This window comes from Alosa sapidissima, chromosome 13, assembly GCF_018492685.1.
Source record: "Alosa sapidissima isolate fAloSap1 chromosome 13, fAloSap1.pri, whole genome shotgun sequence".
In the NCBI taxonomy this organism is placed as follows: Eukaryota; Metazoa; Chordata; class Actinopteri; order Clupeiformes; family Clupeidae; genus Alosa; species Alosa sapidissima.
In genome coordinates this window covers 33,594,574-33,619,572 of record NC_055969.1, presented here as the reverse complement: position 1 = coordinate 33,619,572, position 24,999 = coordinate 33,594,574, and the positions used below count along the sequence as shown (strand labels likewise).

General features: G+C 47.9%; 2 protein-coding genes across 3 annotated transcripts; one reads left to right on the top strand and one right to left on the bottom strand.

Annotated features, from left to right (window-relative positions):
• Window positions 1-604: 604 nt before the first annotated feature.
• On the bottom strand, window positions 605-16,264 carry pigo (phosphatidylinositol glycan anchor biosynthesis, class O). Of its 2 annotated transcripts, XM_042059369.1 has the most exons (11): window positions 16,050-16,264; window positions 14,930-15,411; window positions 10,586-10,729; window positions 7,902-8,025; window positions 6,844-7,003; window positions 6,464-6,646; window positions 4,266-5,859; window positions 2,676-2,879; window positions 2,233-2,417; window positions 1,938-2,008; window positions 605-1,286 (listed from the first exon to the last, which is right to left on the bottom strand). In XM_042059369.1, exons 2-11 carry the CDS (start codon window positions 15,408-15,410, stop codon window positions 1,157-1,159), a joined length of 3,276 nt encoding a protein of 1,091 aa, XP_041915303.1. In that variant the 5' UTR covers window position 15,411; window positions 16,050-16,264; the 3' UTR covers window positions 605-1,156. The 2 variants fall into 2 exon arrangements, with proteins under 2 accessions (XP_041915303.1, XP_041915304.1); XM_042059370.1 differs by lacking the exons at window positions 605-1,286; window positions 1,938-2,008; window positions 2,233-2,417 and adding an exon at window positions 2,435-2,523.
• Window positions 16,265-16,612: 348 nt separating this feature from the next.
• On the top strand, window positions 16,613-24,689 carry LOC121680239 (coiled-coil domain-containing protein 17-like). Its single transcript, XM_042059477.1, has 13 exons — window positions 16,613-16,976; window positions 17,115-17,228; window positions 17,307-17,436; window positions 17,640-17,835; window positions 18,737-18,835; window positions 19,111-19,259; window positions 19,578-19,718; window positions 20,241-20,377; window positions 20,534-20,619; window positions 21,217-21,429; window positions 23,003-23,225; window positions 23,675-23,785; window positions 24,392-24,689. Exons 1-13 carry the CDS (start codon window positions 16,848-16,850, stop codon window positions 24,686-24,688), a joined length of 2,025 nt encoding a protein of 674 aa, XP_041915411.1. The 5' UTR covers window positions 16,613-16,847; the 3' UTR covers window position 24,689.
• Window positions 24,690-24,999: the final 310 nt, after the last annotated feature.

The window sequence follows — 24,999 nt, the reverse complement described above, 5'->3', positions numbered from 1 at the left end:
TGTGACCTGTAAACCGTCATGGTGAAGAGTTATGCTGGCCAAGTCGAGGACACAGAAGACAAGCTGCGTGTTTCATTTAACACATTAAAAAACACACTCAATTAATACCCGGGTGAGATACGTAACGGACGGTCCAGATACAGACCAAATAACAGGTGATTATTGCTGTGAGACCATGCAATTTATTAAGTATTCCCCAAACCCCCCACACATTAAACACACAGTAATAAGACAAGATTTACATGTGTAACCATCCATCCATCCCTCCATTCATTCATTCATTCATTCATTCAATCATTCCATCCCCCTTCCATCCATCCATCCTTCTTTTATAAAAGTGACTCTTCAGATTCTTTCATTCTTCAGTCCAGCAGTAGCAGACACCGAGCAGACCACCAGCCCTTCAGTGGCTCAGGACACACACTGACCTCCACTGGCATAGAAATGGCAAGTATCATGGAGAGGACAGAAGAGAGGGGAAGAGAGGAGAGGAGAGGAGAGGAGAGGAAAGGAAAGGAAAGGAGAGGAGAGGAGAGGAGAGAGAGAGGGGAGGAGAGGAGAGGAGAGGAGGAGAGGAGAGGAGAGAGAGGGGAGGAGAGGAGAGGACAGAAGAGAGGAGAGGAGAGGAGAGGAGAGGAGAGAAGAGGAGAGGGGAGGGGAGGAGAGGGGAGGGGAGAAGAGGAGAGGGGAGGAGAGGAGAGGAGAGGAGAGGAGAGGTCCTCGTACCTCTCTTATTAAAAACAAGTTCGCTTCCGCTTCCAGACGGGCAGTGCAACTTCAGATCAGACGGCTCAACGCCTTCAGAGAGTTTGAGTTTCAGTATAAAGTGTTTTTTTAAAAAATGACAAAACGTAGTGTCTCACAACAGCAGCTTATGTTTATCAGGGAGTTCTCGTACAGTTTCTGGCAACCGTTGTGTGTGTAGGGGTGGGGGGGGGGGAGAGGGGGTAGAGGACGAGACCTTTGCTGTCCACACTGAAAACTTGATCATCTTCCAAGTCCTGTTTTTGGTTGGTCCTGAATGGCAGTTGAAGTCGACTGAATTGTGACCATTCCCATGGTAACCTCCGAATTTCCAGGGTTCTGAGTTCCCAAGGCAGAGGTACAGGGCAGTAATGGCGGCAGAGGTGGTGCATTGTGGGTATTGTAGGCAGTGTTACCTGGAGGCATCGGGCAGTAGTCTCTTAAACCAGCCGCTCACTGCCACGTCCACTCGCAGAACCAGTGCCACGCCCAGCAGTAGGAACACACTGCCCACCAGAAACCCACTGGCCTCAAACATCAACCTGCAAACACACACACACACACACACACACACACACACACAAAGATGATAGGACTTAGGGATAGGATAGGGCATAGATAAGGCTATAAAAAAGATACACGAGTATACACAAGGATCTCTAATTTATCTCCAGTGAATACATTAGTCAACTCCAGAAGCCTGCCAGGTACTCCAGCATATGAGGAAGAATAGATCATGTGATCATGTGATGGCATTTTTGAATACAGTACATGGAAATGAACCAAAATCTATAATTTCCTATCGACAACAGACCCCAGTATTGAATTGAATCGTGTCGCTGCAAATATAAAAAATAATCAAATCATTGGCTTAAAGAATCAATATCGAATTGTGATGAAACTGGTGATTTACAGCCCTCTGTGAGATGGTGAGGGTGTGTGAGGGTGTGTGAGATGGTGAGAGTGTGTGAGAGGATGAGGGTGTGTGAGAGGATGAGGGTGTGTAAGAGGGTGAGGGTGTGTAAGAGGGTGAGGGTGTGTGAGATGGTGAGAGTGTGTGAGAGTGTGTGAGAGTGTGTGAGATGGTGAGGGTGTGTGAGATGGTGAGAGTGTGTGAGGGTGTGTGAGATGGTGAGGGTGTGTGAGATGGTGAGAGTGTGTGAGGGTGTGTGAGATGGTGAGAGTGTGCTTACTTGGGCGCGAACACCTGCCACACCATCAGATGCCTCCGGAGAACTGCTGCCGCACACACAGACGCAAACACCTGCACACAACAACACAGAGGGTGCTCAACATTGTGTGTGTGTGTGTGTGTGTGTGTATGTATGTATGTATGAGTGAGCGAGTGAGTGTGTGAGCGAGTGTGTGAGCGAGTGAGTGAGTGAGTGAGTGAGTGAGTGAGTGAGTGAGTGAGTGAGTGAGTGTGAGTGAGCGTGTGAGTGAGTGAGCGTGTGAGTGAGTGAGCGAGTGTGTGTGTGTGTAACACACCTGGGCTCCACAGACAAAGAGGTAGCGTGCGGCTAGCTGGAGCAGGGCGGAGCTAAACTGCTGGGGATTCTCTCTCAATCGCATCTCCATGACGACATCCTCAGACTCCTCCCCTCCAGACCGCACACTTTTGTTACAGCGCACCTCAGTCACCAGGGGCCAGAACAGCAGTAAAGGACACGCAACTGCACACACACACACACACAGACAGTCACCAGGGGCCAGAACAGCAGTAAAGGACACACACACACACAGTCACCAGGGGCCAGAACAGCAGTAAAGGACACGCAACTGCACACACACACACACACACACAGACAGTCACCAGGGGCCAGAACAGCAGTAAAGGACACACACACAGACAGTCACCAGGGGCCAGAACAGCAGTAAGAGACACACACACACACACACACACACACACACACACACACACACAAACTCACGGGCAAATAGGATGTGTGAGGAGAAGGTGTTGAGTGTGACGAGGGTGGCGGGCAGCAGGGTTCCCGTGTGTCCGTCGGGGAAGCCCACGAACGCTGCGCCCCACTGCAGCGACGCGAAGGTGGGCAGGTGCCCCGTGGCATGGAAGAACTGGCACGCCGCCAGGGACCACAACACCACCGGCGCCCAGGGCACCCTGAAACCAGCTGGGGCAAGAGAGAGAGGGAGAGAGGAGAGAAAGGGAGAGGGAGAGAGAGAGGGAGGTAGGAAAGGAGAAAAGTGGAGGGAAGTAAGAGAGAGAGGGAGGAAAGAGAGGGAGAGAGAGAGGGTGGAGAGGAGAGGGAGAAAATTAATGCATGTTAACTCTCTGTAAGAGTGTAATTACCAGGGACTACTGTACAGCACCACCAGTGCCCACGGAGCTAACGCCTGCTGTGGGGCCCAAGGAGCTAACGCCTGCTGTGGGAGTAGAGATGCCAGTTATTCTTAATGACATCAGCATTCAAGACTCTTATTCTTAATGACATCAGCGTTCAAGACTCTTATTCAGCATTCAAGACAGTTATTCTTAATGACGTCAGCATTCAAGACAGGCTGAATAGAGAAATTCCTGAATAACACACTGAAGTGTTCTACTGCAGAGGCAGAGAGGGGACAAATGTGACCCTGCAAGGCGAAACCAGTCACTTTGGTACATTTTAGAAAATTAAGTTATTGTGCTCACATGAACGGCCATAAACTAAGCTTTCCAACGATATGTATATCGAGGGCATTGCAAGTATCGCTAAGATACCCGCATCCAAAGTTGGCATGGTTCTCCTGTCACGATACGCCAGAAGAGGAGAAAATCACTTTAAGTAAATTGTCACGTTCGATAGTGTGAGGGCACAGCTATGATTAGCCTTACGGTAGCGTGACTTTGAAGCGAATGGATGACTGACTATGTGCAGTTTCATCAACCGTGCAGTGAATGTCCTGGGACGGTCATACTGTATGGTGTCACTACAGAATATAAGTAATGTATTTCAGGGGAAGTGAGGGGAGAGGAAGTTCTGTGTACACAGATTGTGTATACTTTTAAAATGCGCTACGTCAATGGAAAACTTCTCCTGGTCCCTAAAATGCGCCAGGATATTTCTAAAAGTTTTAAAAGTTGTACTTTTGGCCGTTCGTGCCCTGAAAGGCAAGTCTTTTACAGTCATATTCGGTTACATTCTGCCAAGAACGAGAGAGCTGACACATTGAGTAAATTTGAGCTCTACCGTAAAACCTTACAGCGGCGTGACTGCTAATGTGTTGAATCTTCACCTAAATAAAGTCAGGGTTTAACAGTGAAAACGTATGTTTTTTCGTGAAATTTGTTCATAATATGAAAGTGTAGACTGTATACTGTTGAATTATGCGAAAATGTAAAATTTGACATTTTAACCCGTAACATTTGTTTATCGTGGATTTTCTCAAAAAAGCACCGTGCGCAAAGCGACTGGTTTCGCCTTAAGACAGACGCTTAAAGCTGTCTGTCTACGACTAGTCCACACTGCCCCTGACTGACTCTGACTGACCGCCTGGCTGAATGAGTGGGAGTGACTCACTGGCGTGGTCCCCCTGCTGGCCGGAGAGGGTGGTGCAAGTGGCGTGGATGTGCAGCAGCGCGGCGGCCTCGAGCAGCATCAGCAGGAAGGCGGGGGCCAAGCTCTCCGGGTGGAGCAGCAGCACCCCGGTGCCCAGCAGGCCGACCAGCAGCACCAGGGGCGCCGAGTACACCGTGCCCAGGCCGTAGGCCTCCACGGCGGGCCGCCCGTCCTGCCCGCTGCTGCCCCCTGCAGCCTCCGCGGCCGACGCGGGTCCGTCCTCCAGGGAGTGGCGGATGCGCTGGTAGAGCTGCGGGATGAGGTGGTGCAGCTCGGCCTGCGGGCTGATGCCCGTGCTGGCGCGGTAGCGCGGTGGGGGGGGCAGGTGGTGGGTGGACGCTGACGCTGGCGCTCGGTGCTTGACGAAGACGGTGAGCGGGTCGAGCCAGAGCAGCGCCACCCCGAGGCCGAGCGCGGCGTAGGCGGCTCGGGGCAGCACGGACTGCGCCAGGCGGATGAGCTCGGCCAGGCTGCGGAAGCTGTCCTCGGGGGTGGCGCTGACCGCCCAGTGGAGACCGGTCAGCACGGCGGCGGCAGGCAGCAGCCAGCGGGCGGCGAAGACGGCGGGGGCCCCCGGCGCGTTGAGGTTGCCGTAGTGACGCAGCCAGCGGTACAGCAGGTGCGTCCAGGCGGCGAGCGCGGCCAGCGAGAGCAGGTAGTGCAGGTTGCGCAGGCGCTCGTCCTGCATGCGGGCCAGCGGCGCCAGGAAGGCCGAGGGCTGGCAGGATGCGCCCTGCTCCTCACGGCACGCGTGCAGAGCCAGCGACAGGCACAGCGAGCCCGCCAGCACGGCCAGGCTCAGGCAGAGCGCGACGCCCTCGCGTCTGACCGCCCAAGCGGGCAGCGGGATAGCGGGCAGGGCCCCCGGGGGCTTCTGGGAGTCGGGCGAGGGCGGCGGCAGCAGGTGTCCGTCCCAGTTGAGCCGCAGCGGCACGTAGAGGCCCAGCGAGCAGAGCAGGAAGGTCACCACGCGACCCTCGGCGATCACGTAGCTGTCCGACAGCAACGAGGCGCAGCGCAGCGCCAGCACCAGCAGGGCGGCGCCCACGAGCTGCGAGGGAGCCGACGGACGGCTCTTGGAGGAGTGCGTGGCGCGGCGGCGGTGCCGCCACAGGAAGAGGACCTCTGAGGAGCCCGCAGCCGCCGCGAGGCACCAGGGCGCGTCCAGGTGGCCCTGAGACGCCAGCTGTGCAACAGCGACGCACACCCCGACACACACCCCGGCCACCAGGGGCGCCCTCAGTGCCCCCTCCGTCAGCACGGCCGAGGACAGCTCCGACAGCAGGTAGCACAGCAGGCAGGCGCCCGCCAACAGCACCATGCCGGCGGCCATCTTGAGAGGGTGGAAGCGGGCCCAGGAGGCGCGGCAGGTGTCCCTGACGGAGGTCAGGTAGGCCTGCATGGAGCGCAGCAGCTCGGGGGACGCCGGCGCCCCCTGCTGGACGGAGGCCAGGTATGCAGAGGACACATAGGCGAAGGCTGCCCGCAGCTCTGACAGGCGATCTGGGGGGATGTCATTGGCCATGCTGGAGTACGTCTGCAGGAAGCGGTTCACCTGCAGGGAAAAGACAGAGACAGAGACAAACACACACACACACACAACACACAACACACACAACACACACACCACACACACCACACACACACACACGATAAGGACTCATTAGTGTACAAAAGCTATGATATAGGACTCAAATGGCACCAACACACAACTGACTGCTAACAACTACTCACTCACTGTTAATTTCTGAACTATTGTGTTGTTTTTATTTGTAAGTCGCTTTGGACAAAAGTGTCTGCTAAATCATATAACCACATCCACCCCATATCCAACAACAGCACTGCACTGTATATAGCGCTTCTCAAGGCACCCCGAGCACTTTACCGAACTTCATCCACCACCACACAGATGACTGACAACTTCTTACCACACTTGCACAACAATGTCCTTCTCCCAAAGCTATGATCATATACCAATGCTATATCAATTACATTAATATTGCAACCATACAATACTTTGGTTATTTTCGCCTGATTTACTTCAAATTAAGACACAATAACTTGTGAGTGGACACATAATAACTTGTGAGGACACATACGTTAAGCCACAATAACTTGTGAGAGGACACATATGTTCGTTTTGGGTCCACTGGCCTCACCTGCTTGACGTTGACCCACAGGGCCTCGGACTGATCAGGGCCACTCCTCCCGCCCTGTGGATGCCCCGGAGGGGGGAATAGGGGCAGTAGAACCTGCCCCACGCTGCTGTAAGGGATGGGGATGCCCAGGAGGAGAGCCAGCGTGGGCACCAGGTCAGTCTGGGGTACTACGGGGGGCTCAGCCTGTGGAGACACACACACACACACACACACACACACATCTGTTTACTTTATCATTACAAAAGTGTTGATGCTACACTATCACAAAGAAGCATTACACAGTTTTAACTGTTACCTCACAGCAAAAATCACAGCACACCAAACATAAATAAATTATGAGACGTGACTTGACACACACACACACACACACACACACACACCTGTGAGGCGGGAGCAGGGAATAGGGGGGCGTGGCTGTAGAGGAAGAGGGCGGCCTCCGTCTCCTTGGCGCTCTCGCCCCCATGGTCACCTGTGTCCGTCATGCCGTGGTCCCCCATCACCACCAGCAGCGTGTCATTCTGGAGGTGCTCCACTACGGACCTACACACACACACACGCACGCACAGAAACAGAGTGTCATTCTGGAGGTGCTCCACTATAGACCTACACACACACACACACACACACACACACACACACACAGAAACAGAGTGTCATTCTGGAGCTGCTCCACTACGGACCTACACACACACACACGCACAGAAACAGAGTGTCATTCTGGAGGTGCTCCACTACAGACCTGCACACACACACGCACACACACAATCGCACACACACAATCACGCACACACACACGCACAGTCGTACCCATAAGCTCAGGCGTGAACCCCCACTCAGGTGCACCCATAAGCTCAGGTGTGACCCCCCACTCAGGTGTGACCCCCCACTCAGGTGCACCCATAAGCTCAGGCGTGAACCCCCACTCAGGTGCACCCATAAGCTCAGGTGTGACCCCCCACTCAGGTGTGACCCCCCACTCAGGTGCACCCATAAGCTCAGGTGTGACCCCCCACTCAGGTGTGACCCCCCACTCAGGTGCACCCATAAGCTCAGGCGTGACCCCCCACTCAGGTGCACCCATAAGCTCAGGTGTGACCCCCCACTCAGGTGCACCCATAAGCTCAGGTGTGAGCTCCCCACTCAGGTGCACCCATAAGCTCAGGTGTGAGCTCCCCACTCAGGTGTGACCCCCCACTCAGGTGCGCAGCGCACCCATAAGCTCAGGCGTGAACCCCCACTCAGGTGCACCCATAAGCTCAGGTGTGACCCCCCACTCAGGTGCACCCATAAGCTCAGGTGTGAGCTCCCCACTCAGGTGCACCCATAAGCTCAGGTGTGAGCTCCCCACTCAGGTGCACCCATAAGCTCAGGCGTGACCCCCCACTCAGGTGCACCCATAAGCTCAGGTGTGAGCGCCCCACTCAGGTGCTCCGCTCACCTGATGACGCCGTTCATCTGGGTGAGTTTGTCGGCCATAGCTGGGTGATCTGGGCCGTACCTGTGGCCGCAGTGGTCCACACCCAGGAAGTGAGCGATCAGTACATCCCAGTCCTCCCCCTTCACTGTGGAGATGGAGAGAAAGAGAGAGAGAGAGAGAGAGAGAGGGGGGGAGGGGGAGAGAGAGAGGGAGGGAGAGAGAGAGAGAGAGAGGGAGAGGAAGGGAGAGGAAGGGAGAGAAAGAGAGAGGGAGAGGAAGGGAGAGAGAGGGAGAGAGAGAGAGGGAGAGGAAGGGAGAGAGAGAGAGAGAGAGAGGGAGGGAGAGAAAGAGAGAGAGAAAGAGAGAGGGGGAGAGAGAGAGGGAGGGAGAGAGAGAGGGAGAGGAAGGGAGAGAGAGGGAGAGAGAGAGAGGGAGAGGAAGAGAGAGAGAGAGAGAGAGAGAGAGAGAGAGAGAGAGAGAGAGAGAGAGAGAGAGATGGGATCAAAGCTCATCCCTTTCACTGTAGTGGGAGACTTTCGATGCAATGTGGGTGATGTGTCCCCCAGGCCATCCTTAAAAATATTTTCGTTTGCCGTAACCCGACCGACCCTGTCAATTTAGAACCGACCCAAATATTTATTTTTTTCCCCTTTTAGTCCGACCGACTTGCCGGTTGTAAACTTGCGTTAATACCGACCGATTGTTTTTTTTACTCTAAACAACCAATACAAACGCAATAAAATAATATTTCTTTTAGTAGGCCCAAGTATTGTGAATATAAATTGCCTACATGCAAACGTGGCTCACTTAAAAAAAACCTGTGGCGTCATCTCTACACCATTGGTTTTACGCATGTCACACTATGGCCTACGCTTCGTTTCATTCACACAAACTGATAACGCTTTTACTTGGCACGAAGTTCTGGAAGAACTGTGGCCAGATCTTTTCTCATCCCTTCTCCCCCTAGTCTAACGGTGACCGTGTCGGAGTATTGAAATTGGTTGTGGTCTATTCAGCATTTCTCAAAATATGGGTCCGCAACATGGAGACTGCTGGTCCGCGGAGTCGTGGAGTGAAATTAGGATCATATGAGCATTCATTCAATGCGCGTCTGCGCGAGAGTAACTGAAACTAATCGATAACGTTGGTATCAAAGCTCCGCTTCAACCTGTTGGAAGGCTATTTATTTATTTAACGAAACTTAATAGAACGACGTTGTTTTTTAGAACTTCCTTAGAAACAGAGCAGAGACTGTATAATACACTGTATAGCATTGAGTATTGTATAGTCAAATTTCAATATAACGTGGCCAAGAGCTATTGTAGCCTTCTTTCTGGGTACATGTAGATGAGCCTTATGACCCAAAAGTCTGCCATGACCGGGCCTCAGGTCAAAGAAGTTTGAGAAAGGCTGGTCTATATAACCTGCATCAGAATGAGGTTTGCAATGGTGCGCCTGAAGGCACGGGTTGAAGACCCAGTCAGTTACGTCACGATATGCACATTTGTGTAAATTCATTCCTATGTAATCACCATGACCAAAATTGTACTTTTTTTTTTACTTTGAATCTTGAAAAAAAAAAAATATTGACCTACCTACCGACCCATTTTTATTTTTTTTTGGCTGTTACTGCAAACAAAAATATTTTTAAGGATGGCCCCATGAAGAGACAGAATACTGAACAAGTGGGAACAGAGTGTGTTGAATATGCTCCTATAGCACAGTACATACTGTATACGGAACAGCAGAACAGTTGAGAATGTGTTGGAAAATGCTCCTATAGCACAGTACATACTGTATACGGAACAGCAGAACAGTTGAGAATGTGTTGGAATTATGCTCTTGTACTGCAGTAGCAGAGTCTCTGATGGGGAAGAGGGCTTTGAGTTTGACAGAGCAGAGTCTCTGATGGGGAAGAGGGCTTTGAGTGCGACAGAGCAGAGTCTCTAATGGGGAAGAGGGCTTTGAGTGCGACAGAGCAGAGTCTCTGTTTGGGAAGAGGGCTTTGAGTCTGAGAGAGGAGAGTCTCTGTTGGCAGCGTCTATGGATGTCAGTGATCTAAACTCTGCCTCAGAAGGACTGTTTCTCTCAGGAACAGTTGTATCAGTAATGCAGATCACATCTACAGCTGGCAGCTCATTCACAGCTAATGATCTTAATGATCAATCACAGGGAGGCATGATATAGATCTCACTTTCTCACAACATAGGCTACTATGCACAGGGGGGCATGATATAGATCTCACTTTCTCACAACATAGGCTACTATGCACAGGGAGGCACGATATAGATCTCACTTTCTCACAACATAGGCTACTATGCACAGGGAGGCATGATATAGATCTCACTTTCTCACAACATAGGCTACTATGCACAGGGGGGCATGATATAGATCTCACTTTCTCACAACATAGGCTACTATGCACAGGGAGGCACGATATAGATCTCACTCTCTCACAGCATAGGCTTCTATGCACATTGAAGGATATTATGCCATTTAAATAGGGAATGTATGCAGGAAGACAGATTTGCAGATCATGCAAGTATTACAGTACAATTAGAAGTGTGATTACTGTGACAATGTTCTGACAATGAGTCCTCCTACAGTCTCATTCACAGTGATCCCTGGTAGTCACATTCACAGTGATCCCTGGTAGTCACATTCACAGTGATCCCTGGTAGTCACATTCACAGTTGGGAACTCACTGGTAGAGTAGATGTGTTGGAGGATCCCGTTATCCACTGTGTGCAGGTCCTTTACGTTGAAGGAGGGGAAGGGCAAAGAGCGATGGAACTTTTTCGGGAAGAGGTTCTCCCACGTATCATCCCCCATGAAGACAACACGTTTGCCTAGCAACAGAAACACAGCATCATTCAGAAGAGGATTCTGAGAACAGAAACGATTGATACACCAAGTGAATAGGGCTGCATGATACTAGTGAATAGGGCTGCATGATATTACTAGTGAATAGGGCTGCATGATACTAGTGAATAGGGCTGCATGATACTACTAGTGAATAGGGCTGCATGATACTAGTGAATAGGGCTGCATGATACTACTAGTGAATAGGGCTGCATGATACTACTAGTGAATAGGGCTGCATGATACTAGTGAATAGGGCTGCAGTGAATAGGGCAGCATGATACTAGTGAATAGGGCTGCATGATATTACTAGTGAATAGGGCTGCATGATACTAGTGAATAGGGCTGCATGATATTACTAGTGAATAGGGCTGCAATGAATAGGGCTGCATGATACTAGTGAATAGGGCTGCATGATACTAGTGAATAGGGCTGCATGATATTACTAGTGAATAGGGCTGCATGATACTAGTGAATAGGGCTGCATGATACTACTAGTGAATAGGGCTGCATGATACTAGTGAATAGGGCTGCAGTGAATAGGGCTGCATGATACTAGTGAATAGGGCTGCATGATACTAGTGAATAGGGCTGCAGTGAATAGGGCTGCATGACACTACTAGTGAATAGGGCTGCATGATACTAGTGAATAGGGCTGCAGTGAATAGGGCTGCATGACACTACTAGTGAATAGGGCTGCATGATACTAGTGAATAGGGCTGCAATGAATAGGGCTGCATGATACTAGTGAATAGGGCTGCATGATACTAGTGAATAGGGCTGCATGATATTACTAGTGAATAGGGCTGCAATGAATAGGGCTGCATGATACTAGTGAATAGGGCTGCATGATATTACTAGTGAATAGGGCTGCAATGAATAGGGCTGCATGATACTTGTGAATAGGGCTGCATGATACTACTAGTGAATAGGGCTGCATGATACTAGTGAATAGGGCTGCATGATACTACTAGTGAATAGGGCTGCATGATACTAGTGAATAGGGCTGCATGATATTACTAGTGAATAGGGCTGCATGATATTACTAGTGAATAGGGCTGCATGATACTAGTGAATAGGGCTGCATGATACTAGTGAATAGGGCTGCATGATATTACTAGTGAATAGGGCTGCATGATACTAGTGAATAGGGCTGCATGATACTAGTGAATAGGGCTGCAATGAATAGGGCTGCATGATACTAGTGAATAGGGCTGCATGATACTAGTGAATAGGGCTGCATGATATTACTAGTGAATAGGGCTGCATGATACTAGTGAATAGGGCTGCATGATATTACTAGTGAATAGGGCTGCATGATACTACTAGTGAATAGGGCTGCATGATATTACTAGTGAATAGGGCTGCATGATACTAGTGAATAGGGCTGCATGATACTAGTGAATAGGGCTGCATGATACTAGTGAATAGGGCTGCATGATACTAGTGAATAGGGCTGCATGATACTAGTGAATAGGGCTGCAGTGAATAGGGCTGCATGATACTAGTGAATAGGGCTGCATGATACTAGTGAATAGGGCTGCAGTGAATAGGGCTGCATGACACTACTAGTGAATAGGGCTGCATGATACTAGTGAATAGGGCTGCATGATACTAGTGAATAGGGCTGCATGATATTACTAGTGAATAGGGCTGCAATGAATAGGGCTGCATGATACTAGTGAATAGGGCTGCATGATACTACTAGTGAATAGGGCTGCATGATACTAGTGAATAGGGCTGCATGATACTACTAGTGAATAGGGCTGCATGATACTACTAGTGAATAGGGCTGCATGATACTAGTGAATAGGGCTGCATGATACTAGTGAATAGGGCTGCATGATACTAGTGAATAGGGCTGCATGATACTAGTGAATAGGGCTGCATGATATTACTAGTGAATAGGGCTGCATGATATTACTAGTGAATAGGGCTGCATGATACTAGTGAATAGGGCTGCATGATACTAGTGAATAGGGCTGCATGATACTAGTGAATAGGGCTGCATGATATTACTAGTGAATAGGGCTGCATGATATTACTAGTGAATAGGGCTGCATGATACTAGTGAATAGGGCTGCATGATACTAGTGAATAGGGCTGCATGATATTACTAGTGAATAGGGCTGCATGATACTAGTGAATAGGGCTGCATGATACTAGTGAATAGGGCTGCATGATACTAGTGAATAGGGCTGCATGATACTAGTGAATAGGGCTGCATGATACTACTAGTGAATAGGGCTGCATGATACTAGTGAATAGGGCTGCATGATATTACTAGTGAATAGGGCTGCATGATACTACTAGTGAATAGGGCTGCATGACACTACTAGTGAATAGGGCTGCATGATACTAGTGAATAGGGCTGCATGATATTACTAGTGAATAGGGCTGCATGATACTACTAGTGAATAGGGCTGCATGATACTACTAGTGAATAGGGCTGCATGATACTAGTGAATAGGGCTGCATGATACTAGTGAATAGGGCTGCATGATATTACTAGTGAATAGGACTGCATGATATTACTAGTGAATAGGGCTGCATGATACTACTAGTGAATAAGGCTGCATGAACTATTGATACAACTAGTGAATAGGGCTGCATGATACTAGTGAATAGGGCTGCATGATACTAGTGAATAGGGCTGCATGATAGGGCTGCATGATTTGAGGAAAATATCTAATTAAGATTTTTTTGACAGATATTGGAATTGCAATTTCATTTGTGATATGCATTTGTGAAAATGTGGAAGCTTTCAATATTCATAATTTCACTAAAAGTTGAGCCACTTCTGATTTGTGAGCACTTCTGACCTTTTGCATCTTTGACTGCAGATGTAAATTAGCCTAAGGCTAACTCTGGTGCAATGCATCAAATGGCAACATATATGTTAAGAATTGTACATGGTCCCCTAACATGAGAAGCACAACACTCCTGTTAGGTAAGTTTCACTGTCTGTTACACATTGATAATGACATGAATATAAAAATAGAAGTGACAAGATTACCCAATGGGATAAAGTTGTAAACTGCACAATTAATTGCAGCCTTTGCAATTAGCTAATTGAATTATTTCAGACTGTGATTTTGATTAAAAATAGATTCACTGTGCAGCCCCTAGGGTTAGCACAGTGGCATGACATGGCTAATGCCATCCCTCAGTTTCTCCAAAAGAAGATCACATTCACATGCAAAACAACCAAAAACAAAAACAGTCTTTAGGATTGTGTCATGTGTAAATAGCTGGCTAAGCCACTGCAAAATCAGCTAATCTGTGTCTGACCCTCTCCAGCACCTTAAACCAGAGACTTCTTAATGAGGAGACACAGCACTCAAATAATCTCTGATAGAAATGTATGGGGTTAATTCGTAACGCAAACATGGCAGTTGTCTACACATATTCCGCCCCTTCCGCTACCAAAAGTTGACATGTGAATATAGATTGTGCCAATCATGTGGTATGTTGTGAATACATCGTGCCAATCATGTGGTATGTTGTGAATACATCGTGCCAATCATGTAATCTCGCGGTTGGAGCGACGTTTGTGTCATTAATCCAAACAGTCCAATAAATGATGCTTCACTCTCTTACCCACCACCCAATACTCCTGGCATCTCATGCCACACTTTGAGGGCATTTCTACTGGTGTGTGGTACTCCTGGCATCTCATGCCACACTTTGAGGGCATTTCTACTGGTGTGTGGTACTCCTGGCATCTCATGCCACACTTTGAGGGCATTTCTACTGGCGTGTGGTACTCCTGGAATCTCATGCCACACTTTGAGGGCATTTCTACTGGTGTGTGGTGGTCCACTGGTATCACATTTGACAGGTATGTCTCAATCATCTCAATCAGTGTTTCATGCTCTTCAGAAGCTACACTGCGGAAAGCCCATCCTACATGCAGGCTTCTCTTTCTCAGCACCCAAATCCTAGGGCAAGACCTAAGACCCCATTGCCTCCCCTCAGCCCCCACACACACACACACACTGCTCTCTCTCCCCTGTGTGTGTGTGCGAGACCCTGGGAGCACACACACACCACTCTGCAGCCACACACACCAATTTAAGGCCCAACACAGCACACACACACCCACAGACTCCTCTCTCTCCCCTGTGTGTGTGACCCTGGGAGCACACACACACCACTCTGCAGCCACACACACCAGTTCAACCCACCTGCCTGGCCCAGCTGGTGAATCAGGTTGTCCTCCAGGATGGCGCTGGAGGCGAAGTTGTTGCCCACGTCGATGAAGGTGGGCAGGGAGCCGGTGGTGAAGCCCTTGATACGCTGCATGGTGGTGGTGGGGGGGTCGGCCTGGAAGGTGAACAGCCCGGCGTGGCTCCTGTCCAGCGACACCAGCTCCTGCAGCACTGGGAGCTTGTTCTCGTATGGGCGGGGGGACAGGTTGGAGTGGTCGTACCGGGCGAAATCCACCTTCAGAGCGTCGATGATGAGCACCACGGCCCGGTGGAAGCGAGGCTGGGTCCGGCAGAAGTCCGCCTGCGAGCCCGCAGATGGCGACAGGACATCCTCACAGGTGCTGGTCCGGTTCACCTCCAGTCGGACCAGCAGGAACCCCCCCACGAAGAGGAAGATGCCCACGTAGAACAAGGCACACAGCCACAACAGCAGGCCCAACACAAGCAGTCTCTTCATTCTGATTAGGGGGTGAAGAGAGCGAAGAGAGAGAAGTCAAAGACATGTAAAAGAAAAACCACCTGCACATGCTACCCCACCTAAGCTAACCAAAGCACCCCACTTCAAATCATGCCTGGGAACACTATATTAAGATCAACTCAGATGTATGGTTGAAGGGCACGGAACAAACTAGCCGATAAACCACTGCACTCTCAATCCAATCACTAGCCATACCGCATAACGTTACAGGAAAGAACGAAAAAGAGGCGCACCACCACTCTGCATGGTTATGGAACACCCTACTGCGGCGGCAGGTAACTTGTAACGCTTCAGGTAATTTCTATAAACGCTACACGTTAAATTCGAGCAGATATCGGTAAACTGTTGCCTTATCGTAGTTAAGGTTACCCCTTAAGGGTAGCTTCTAAGCTAATGGTCATTCAATTAGATGGTTACTAAAACAAGAGGACAGACCCATAGATGTAGGCTATCACTAGTAAATGACAAACCCAAACACTATAACACAAAAACAAGTCGGTGGATATCACTGAGTAATGTGAGTATTGAGAAGGGATGATCAAAACAAGCAACGTTTGCTAGTTAACGTTAGATATTTAGTTAGCTGGACTTCACGATTCTTTCCATGGTGCCGCTGACCTTGCTGTTCCGCGTTTCGTCCTCTCGTTCGCGGCCAGACGGAGTGTTTATGTGCACAGCACACGACATCCACACCAGGCGGTGACAGGTGCCTCAGGTGAGCGATATCTCACTACCCTCCAAATGTACCCTCATGTGGGCAACGGGCTCATTCAGACGCCTTACAACGGAAATACATGTCGGTCAAATTTGCACACATCACAGAACAACTTCCGGGTTAGTATTTTGACATACACCTATATCAAAATAAAAGTGGGTCTAGAGACTGTCTAGACCTTTATTTTACTGTCTATGGTCTAGACTGGTCTAGACTAGGGGCACCCCCACTTGAAAACTTGAAAGCAGCATTAAATAGCTAATTGCATTTAATTCACACTGTAGCTTTTTAATAGTTAATTAATTGCATGTAATTCATCGTAGCTTTTTGATAGTTAACTGCATAATTCACGTAGCTTTTTAAAGAGAGGTATTGGTTGTAAGCTAGGCCTATTATTATATTCTTTTATTATTAGAAGATATTGTTTTCACTTAATAATAGTACATCATTGTGGTTTGGGGTTTGATTACATTTCTAGCCACACAGGTCTGTTGGGCGCGGTTGGGTGCGTCTTCGTCTCCTGCGCTACCACTGCAGCTTGTTGTGGTAGCCTACAGGTTGTCAGCGCTACTGTTTCATCCAATCCATGCAGGAGGTCAACAAACGTTGTCTGGGAACATAAAGAAATGACAGTGATTAGCTAAGGGTAGACTACTGCTGACCAAATAGTTCGACTTTGCTAGTGAAATTAGTGCGCAGACATGAACATATCCACCTGTCCCAGATGCGACATGTCTTTCAAGTCTTTGCTATTGCTTGAAAAACACAAGGAAAAGTTTTGCATTGGTAGTGCCAGGCCTATGAGAGAGTCTGAAACACCGAAAGATCTGGTAAGCCATTAACCTTTTTAAACTTTAAAAATGACTAGTCTGTAAGATGTCAAACCTTTGTCTTAACACAATAAGCTTATGGAGTTATGAACTAATGATTTTTAGTCAGAAATGAGTTAATGAACTAATGATTTTTAGGCAGAAAGGTTGAATGGTCGTATGAGGCACCATCTGGAGCACAGAGGGCATCTAGAAACCGAAGCCCAGAGGAAAACAGAACCCCAAACTGAGTTTAAACTCAGGAGGGAACCAGTAAGGATGTGCCAATTCAGAAACATTTTCAGTATTTCAGCTGTAATCCGCTGTCTAATGTTATTTGTCCACTGAAAGACAGGATCCACAGTTAAACCTCTGACAATGGATGGACACAACTCTCAAATCAGTGGTCTTGCAATGCACCATGACAAGAAATTAGCTGACCTGTCAAATGCAACCAAACAACTGCAGAAGAAACACAGAGGTGGGTTTTGGTCCATCTATCTATCTCTCTCTCTCTCTCTGTCTATCTATCTATGTCTGCCTGCCTGCCTGCCTGTCTGTCTGTCTGTCTGTCTGTCCATCTATTCATTGTAGTAAGTTTTAGGGCTGGCTGTTGTTTGCACTGCTCTCAGACGTTCAAGCAATGGTGGGTGAATTTTGCCTTCTTGTGTGTGCCTGGTGTAGAGATAGATGCTAAGCTGCTGGAGATGGCCACTCAGGGGAAGGCCGTCTCTGAGATGGAGAGGATGCTGCAGAACCTGAAGGCTCAGGAGGAAAGGAACACCCAGCTGCTGGAGGCCATGATGACACAGCTGCTCACCCTGCAGGCAGACCCCAGGCAGCAACCCACACAGGACCACAAGCAACAGCAGCAACAGCAGTATGGGACTGGAAGTGATCGAGCACTTTCCACACACCTGGTCTCATTCCATTATCACAGAGCACTTTCACACACCTGGTCTCATTCCATTATCACAAAGAGAAATACTAAGTATAAGTGTACAGTAGGTATAAGTATAAGTATATATACTCTTTTGATCCCATGAGGGAAATTTGGTCTCTGCATTTATCCCAATCCATGAATTAGTGAAACACACTCTGCACACAGTGAACACACAGTGAGGTGAAGCACACACTAATCCCGGCGCAGTGAGCTGCCTGCAACAACAGCGGCGCTCAGGGAGCAGTGAGGGGTTAGGTACCTTGCTCAAGGGCACTTCAGCCGTGCCTACTGATCGGGCTTCGAACCGGCAACCCTCCGGTTACAAGTCCGAAGCGCTAACCAGTAGTAGGCCACGGCTGCCCAACCGGGTCTCACAGCATCATGACAGTTAAATACCATCTTTTTGTCATTAACATTACACTGATGGTTCAGTTGGCCTTGCAAATGTCTTTTTGTCATTACTATTACACTGATGGTTCAGTTGGCCTTGCAAATGTCTTTTTGTCATTAATATTACACTGATGGTTCAGTTGGCCTTGCAAATGTCTTTTTGTCATTAATATTACACTGATGGTTCAGTTGGCCTTGTAAATGTCTTTTTGTCATTACAGTAACATTACACTGATGGTTCAGTTGGCCTTGTAAATGTTGGAGGTTATGAAGCCCTCTCAAAACATGTGGTCTCTCTCACTGATAAAGAGAAAGACTAGCTCCTACTTTTTTGGGTTACCATTATACCGGTTGTGCAGTTGGCCTTGGAAATGTTGCTGGCTGAAAACCGAGGCTGTTTGGGAAGTGAACTGAATTTATTGCTGTGCGTCTTTTGCTTTGACCTCAGACGAGAAGCATCTCAAAGCAGACAGAATGATGCCCAGGAGAGAGGGGCACAGACCTTTGTTCCTCTCTATATGGGTGGATTACTGTCCTCAGAAATCAGGTGAATGGCCCATCCTCATACACTGTGTGTGTGTGTGAGTGAGTGAGTGAGCGAGTGAGTGTGTGAGTGTGCGTGTGCGTGCGTGTGTGTGAGTACTGTATTTATAATATTAGATTTCTATTTATGTATTTTTGCCCAACAAGGATTACATTTGGTTTGTGCAATTGACACCACATGATAAGACTTAAGACTTCAAATGAGGGTCCACTTATGAAATCTTGAGAGTGATCTGACATTTGAACCCATTCTCAACTACATTCTGTTTATCTGTGTAGTAATGTGCGTCTGTCCTACCTGCAACATGGCGGCCGCAGTCCTCAGGTGTTGGCCCAGCTGCAGGAGCTTCTGAATGAAGCCCTGCAGGTGGAAATGCATCATGGGAAACAACCCAACCCCAAGACGCATCAAAGAGAGCCGAGTAAACGTGAGCTGTGTTTGCTGCTACTTACCCAAGATTAAATCCTTCAGGCTCAGATCAGTAAAATGACTGCCATTGTTTTTCACAACAGACCTACCATTTGTGTTGGACCCAACGTTTTGAATCAACAGTTCAGATTGAGTTGTACTAATGATAACATTAATTTGATTGCCACAAATCGGTTGCTTGGTTGCAACTTTGACACTCTTAACTTAGCTGATGTCTCTATGTCTAGAAATGTGTCCTGAGATGTTAAGGTTCATTCATTTGTCATTTGTAAAATATGCATTTCTCCTCACCTTTGTCTTTTACATGAACGAGCAGGGAGGTATGATTCTGACTGGTACCAAATCAACAAACAGCTCATCACCACAGAGATAGAGAACCAGAAGCTGGAGGAAGAACTCAGGACTGCTCAGCTGAGAAAGAGCAAAGGCTCCAGACCGCCATACTCTACACACATGGGTAAAATACTTTAGAGATAGTATTCTTTAATTCTTATTAATAATTCTTATAACTTGTAACCGGAGGGTTGCCGGTTCGAACCCCAACCAGTAGGCACGGCTGAAGTGCCCTTGAGCAAGGCATCTAACCCCTCACTGCTCCCCGAGCGCCACTGTTGTTACAGGCAGCTCATTGCGCCGGGATTAGTGTGTGTGCTTCACCTCACTGTGTGCTCACTGTGTGCTGAGTGTGTTTCACTAATTCACGGATTGGAATAAATGCAGAGACCAAATTTCCCTCACAGGATCAAAAAAGTATATATACTTATACTCTTATTATTTTTAGCACTATAAATAGTATTCTTAGATATGGAGTGTGTCAAGTAAAACATTGTGATATACGCTATACGCTCCAATCTAGAGATACTAGTACTAGAAGACAGTAACAGCGCAGCCAAACAGACAAAAAGTACTAGTTGAAACTTCAACATGGAGTCTGTTGGTAATGTGAGAACGTTCTCAAAAAGTTCTTGGTATTTGACAGGACCACTCAGGGGACAAGAAGTCCAAGCCATGAAGATGGATATTGACCTGCTGAAGCACGAGCTTGAGATAAACCGCTTGAGAAGACAGATACGCACAAGGAGGACACCGCGATCACCATCACTGTTTCCCTCACTGGTAAACAACGCTGATAAGTGTCTCTATGACAACAATCGCCAGGGAGTTGTCTCCTTTACTCCACTATGTTCAGCTGTATCAGAGTGATAACACATGTATACTTTTATCTCTGTTGACGTGATGATGACAGATGAATTGTGCTGATCTTCTGTCCAGGAGGAGGTCAGATCCCAGACGCCAGCCCTCACCAAGTATCTGTATGAGCAGACAGATGCGCTCGGACCAGCTTCATATGACCCTGTGTACGTGTGTACACAAACACACACACACACACACACACATGCACACACACAAACAAACACACACATCCACGCTGGGACCAGCTCCATATGACCCTGTGTATGTATGTACCCTTACATGAGGACTAAGGATTAGATAATAATATATTTAAGCAATAAGCACCAAGAGGCCATTATATCAACAGTGAGAACACATACTGTATGATCAAGTCTTAATGTAACTGTTGAGAGGCCATTATATCAACAGTGAGAACACATACTGTATGATCAAGTCTTAATGTAACTGTTGAGAGGCCATTATATCAACAGTGAGAACACATACTGTATGATCAAGTCTTAATTTAACTGTTGAGAGGCCATTATATCAACAGTGAGAACACATACTGTATGATCAAGTCTTAATGTTACTGTTGATAGTTGTGTAGAAACCGTATCAGACCAGTGTACTTATATGTTCATTCTGTCTGTCTGTCTGTCTGTCCTTTCTTTTGTTTACACCATCCATTCACTCCTTGTAGTAATGTGTCATAAAGTGTCGGCTGTTGTTTGTATAGGGCAGGTTTGTAGTAATGTGTAATGTTGGCTCTTGTTTGTATACAGGGCAGGTTTTGTGGTGTTCTATGACTTCCTGCTGGGTCTGAGCCTGTCGTACCGCCTGTGCCGCCTGACGGTGGGGCTCTTCAGTGGAGATCAGGAACTGGGCGCCCCCTCTCTCCTGCCCCCAGTGCAGTGTGAGCTCTCCTCCCCATGCCACCCCCCAGGGCAGCACAGGGGCCAACTCGCCGTGCTTGCCACCAAGCAGGCTGTGCCCAGGTCAGCATGTGGGGAATGCACATCCACTCTTTGGAAAAATTACTCAATAGCCACTTAGCCAATTAGCTAGTAACTAATTAGTTAATAAGTAGTGCAAAAGTCAGCTGGACATGCTTCGCTACCAAGCAAGACGTACCCAGGTCTCAATGTAGGAAAAGATTAAAGGGACACCAGGCAAGCCTGATGCTTTTTCTCTACGAAACTTCCCCCCCCCCCCCCCCCCCTCGGTCTGAAGCTCTTTTCTTTTTCTTTGCATCTTCCGTCAAGAATTTTCGCTGCTTCTTCGCCGGTGTCGTGTCGAGTTAGGCTCCTTTGTCGAGATGAGCTACCGTAGCGTAAATCGATAGCACGGACATATCGAGTTGCGCTGCCTATCGAGCTGCGCTACTGTACGAAGTTACATACGCTAGTGCCTACGTAGCCTAGGCTACTGCTTTGCCTTCCTGCTTTTCTCCAATGACCGTTGTGTTTGGAATTATTCGGGCTTTTCTAATTTAAGTTGTCTTACAAAGGCAGCACAGACACCTACGTTTCATGTTTGTTTTTATAAATTAAGGCGAGACACGGCAGGTGAAAAAAAAACAATTTACACATTTAGGTGTTTTTTACAGAAGCGCCCTGACTGCTATCACACAATGCTGCTTGATGAGTGTTTGTTTTTGTGCATAGGCCTACTGTGTGTGTAGGCTACGTGTGTGTGGTCTCTTCCCAGCTGACTGAGGAGCAGCGAAGAGGGATGTGTGTTTATCGGAGGCCGATGTTCTGTGCAGGAGTAGCCTGCTCACACAGCCTGATAGTCCTGCTTCATCTTCTTATCAACACAATAAATAAAACTTTCGCTAACTTGACGCAAGAGGGGAAAAGGGCTTTTATAAATATGCTAATCTTCATGCTACGTTACATGCACCTTAGTGACCCGTGATCCGAAACATAATTTCCAATACCGTTGTAGTCTAAAGTTCTATCACTTGCAGTTGCTAGGGAAACACATCTAAAGCATTTAAGTTGCTAGGGAAACACATCTGAGCATTTGAGGTAGCTCAAAATTAGTCATTCTGTCAACAAGCGATTGTGACGCTTTTTTCCCCAACTGCGCTTGCGTGGTAGCATAACTCGACGGGTAGCCCAGTTCGACACGACACCGGCTCTGCCATTATACACACGTTTGCAACAATCGCTAGCGTTTCGTTAGCCTGCCTCTGTGCTGTGGATGCAGGATGTAAACTGATCCTGCTTTGGTCGGCGGGTACGATACACTGAACTTGCAAGTGGGATATTCTTCCTACAGGCAGTAGGGGCGGCGAGACCCAAATTCGCCCTGTAATGAGTCATTTAACCATATACCGACTTGCGAAGATGAGTAATTAACACGAAAACGTTGCCTGGTGTCTCTTTAATAAAAGCTGAAAAAATGGCTTCATAAAATTCTAATAACTGACCAATATATGGTTTAATTATCACTTAAAAACAAGCTATACCCATGCTCACTGTGTTTTCGTTCTTCTGATTTTGAGACCTGTGGTCTGAGGTTATACAGGCTTTCTGTGAAACATTGTGTGTTTTGTCATTCCAGAGTCCACCCTGCCCCTGCACTCTCCTTAGTGCTTCACCTGCAGGCCTCAGGAGGATATGACACGCTTGGACAGGAAGTGACCCGTCTGCTGTCCCGGGGCTGGGTGAAAGTGGATGTGTTTGACCAGCACAACCGTGTTATCAGTGGGAGGTGGAGAGTGCCCCTCCGACTGCTGCCGACCAAACCATCCATGACGACCGGAGAGATGAACGCTGTGCCTCAGGTCACACACACATGCACACACACACACACACACAGTAACACACACACACATACAAACACACACCCACACCGACACACACACACACACACACACACACAAACACACAGACAGAGAGAGAGAGCTAGATGCAAGGACTACCTCCATGACTGTATTGTGATGTCATTAGATCTACCTCCATGACTACCTCCAAGCTGTGTTCTAAAGAATGTTTGATTCAACTTTAGCGTCTGTTGTGAACTATTTGTTTCTCAGCAAAAGCCACGACGAATTGGTAACAATGAATGTAAAGAGACATATCGTCGTATAATAAGGGATAATGTATAGAACACCGGTCATTATCTGTTCGCCCTGTCGGGACTTATTTTCAGATAATGACCGGTGTTCTATACATTATCCCTTACTTATATTATCTGTGTCCTTTGAGCTGGTGTGTGTGTGTGTTTGTACAGCTGGACAGTGCAGAACTGTATCTGAGAGTTGTGAATGCTCGAGATGCAGATGCACACAGTTCCATCCCCATCAGCCAGAGCATGGCATCTCTCTACCGATTCCCTCCTGTGGTGAGTGCAGTCACCCTTGGTGTTCTACAGTATACGTCATTGTTTCACTCAGCCACGGTCCATCTCTGAGCCCTGTGTGTCCTGATTCCCCACTGTGAAGAACTTTACTCAGGCCTGTCTGTTTCCTTGTGTTGTGTTAGGTTGTGTTACCTAGGCAGACCACTAGAGGGCATGAGTGAGCAGACAGAACCAGAGCCGTATAGAGAGTTTGGGCAACTCAAATCATAGCGCCATGAAGACCAATGTCAGATGATTCTACAGCGTATCCCATGGGGCGAACATGCTATCTTGAAATAAATCGTTTCATTTCATCATTAACAGGCATATCAATGTTATTATCAATGTTTATTTTCACCATTAACAGACATATCAATGTTATTATCAATGTTTTTTTTCACCATTAATAGGCATATCAATGTTATTATCAATGTTTGTCAATATGTTAAGGGCCCTTACAGAAAGATCCCAGTGTCTGTTTACCTGTGATATCTTAAATGGGCCTGTAAAATGCCCAATTAGTCCGGTGGCATAATGTAAAATGCCCATTGTAGTGAGTGACCAGTAACCATGTGGACCACTGTCTAAATGGTCCTCTTATACACACAGGTTACCACGAGTAGACGTCTCCCTTCACAGTATGCGTTTGAGTCCTGTGATCGGAGCAACAAGACCCATCAGTACCCATCAGAGCCCGCTCCACCGACCAATACACTGTCTGGTGACCATGGTGACCTGGCCGCTCCACCGACCAATACGCTGTCTGATGACCATGGTGACCTGGCCGCTCCACCGACCAAGACACTGTCTGGTGACCTGGCCGCTCCACCGACCAATATGCTGTCTGGTGACCTGGACCAGTGTTTTTCAACCTTATTTGTGCCACGGCACACTTTTGACACTTAAAATGTCCCACGGCACACTAACATCCTGTGTGAAGAAAAAATAAACATACCATAGCCTAAAATTTCAAATAATACACAGATATGGCCTTATTATGGCTTCTATGCAAGACCTGCTCAATAAAACAAGTGCCCTCTGTTTCATTTGTAGGTGACTATATCTAATTTAAAGGTGCGATTTGTAGGATTGTTACTGAACGTTCTGTAGGCCAAAATCAAAACACTGGTGAACGTTCTTAAGACTACCAGACGCGAGCCTCTTCTGGGTTGCCAGATGTAATGAAGACTTACTGTAGCTAACGTTAGTTGACCTGC